This window comes from Nanorana parkeri, unplaced genomic scaffold (genome assembly GCF_000935625.1).
Source record: "Nanorana parkeri isolate BGI_ZX_2015 unplaced genomic scaffold, ASM93562v1 scaffold5154, whole genome shotgun sequence".
Classification (NCBI taxonomy): domain Eukaryota; kingdom Metazoa; phylum Chordata; class Amphibia; order Anura; family Dicroglossidae; genus Nanorana; species Nanorana parkeri.
In genome coordinates, this window is record NW_017311414.1 from 4,983 (window position 1) to 5,709 (window position 727).

At 58.6% G+C, this 727-nt stretch overlaps 1 protein-coding gene across 1 annotated transcript in view; it reads left to right on the plus strand.

The window, feature by feature from the left end:
• Positions 1-727, plus strand: part of RPUSD4 (RNA pseudouridylate synthase domain containing 4) — a gene marked incomplete at its 3' end in the record, with an annotated part of 2,906 nt that overhangs the window by 1,411 nt on the left and 768 nt on the right. The window contains exons 3-4 of the mRNA XM_018575860.1: positions 290-491; positions 566-659. Of these exons, the coding sequence (XP_018431362.1) occupies positions 290-491; positions 566-659 (296 nt within the window). The remainder of the gene's footprint in view (positions 1-289; positions 492-565; positions 660-727) is intronic.

Here is a 727-nt window from a genome sequence, read left to right on the forward strand (position 1 = left end):
CTGACCTCCCCGCTGGTATAGACTGACCTCTGACCTCCCCGCTGGTATAGACTGACCTCTGACCTCCCCGCTGGTATAGACTGACCTCCCCGCTGGTATAGACTGACCTCTGACCTCCCCGCTGGTATAGACTGACCTCTGACCTCCCCGCTGGCCTCTTGCTTATGCGCTTCCCCCCACCCTGGTAACCTCGGCCTCCCTCACCGCTCGGTATAGACCGACCTCTGACCTCTGTCATGGCCCTTGGTTCTCCCCCCTCCCCCGATGTAGTAATGGGGTGTGCTTGCAGGCGGCCCCGGGGTGCAGCACAGTCTGGTCTCCATGCTCCCCGCTTTGTCTCAGATGTTGTTTGGAAAGGGGGCGGAGCCTCTGCGGATTTGTCACCGTCTGGATAAGGACACCAGTGGAGCCTTACTACTGGCCAGGAGCGCGGAGGCTGCGGACCGCGTACAGCGAGCCCTCAGGGAGCATCGGATACACCGAGTATACTGGTGAGGAGCACTTCCTCCGGAGACAGGAAGTCTGGTGCGCACCCCCATATTCCACATTGTTGTTTCTCTTGCAGGGCGCTGTGTCTCGGGGTTCCCACTCCACTGGATGGAATTGTTGATATTCCCATCATAGAGAAAGAGACACAGGAGCCACAAAAGCATTATAAGGTATCCTCGGGGGCCCCACCTCATCCCATGGGTTCTCCATAATTCTCTTCTAGGGGCCTTCCCCATCC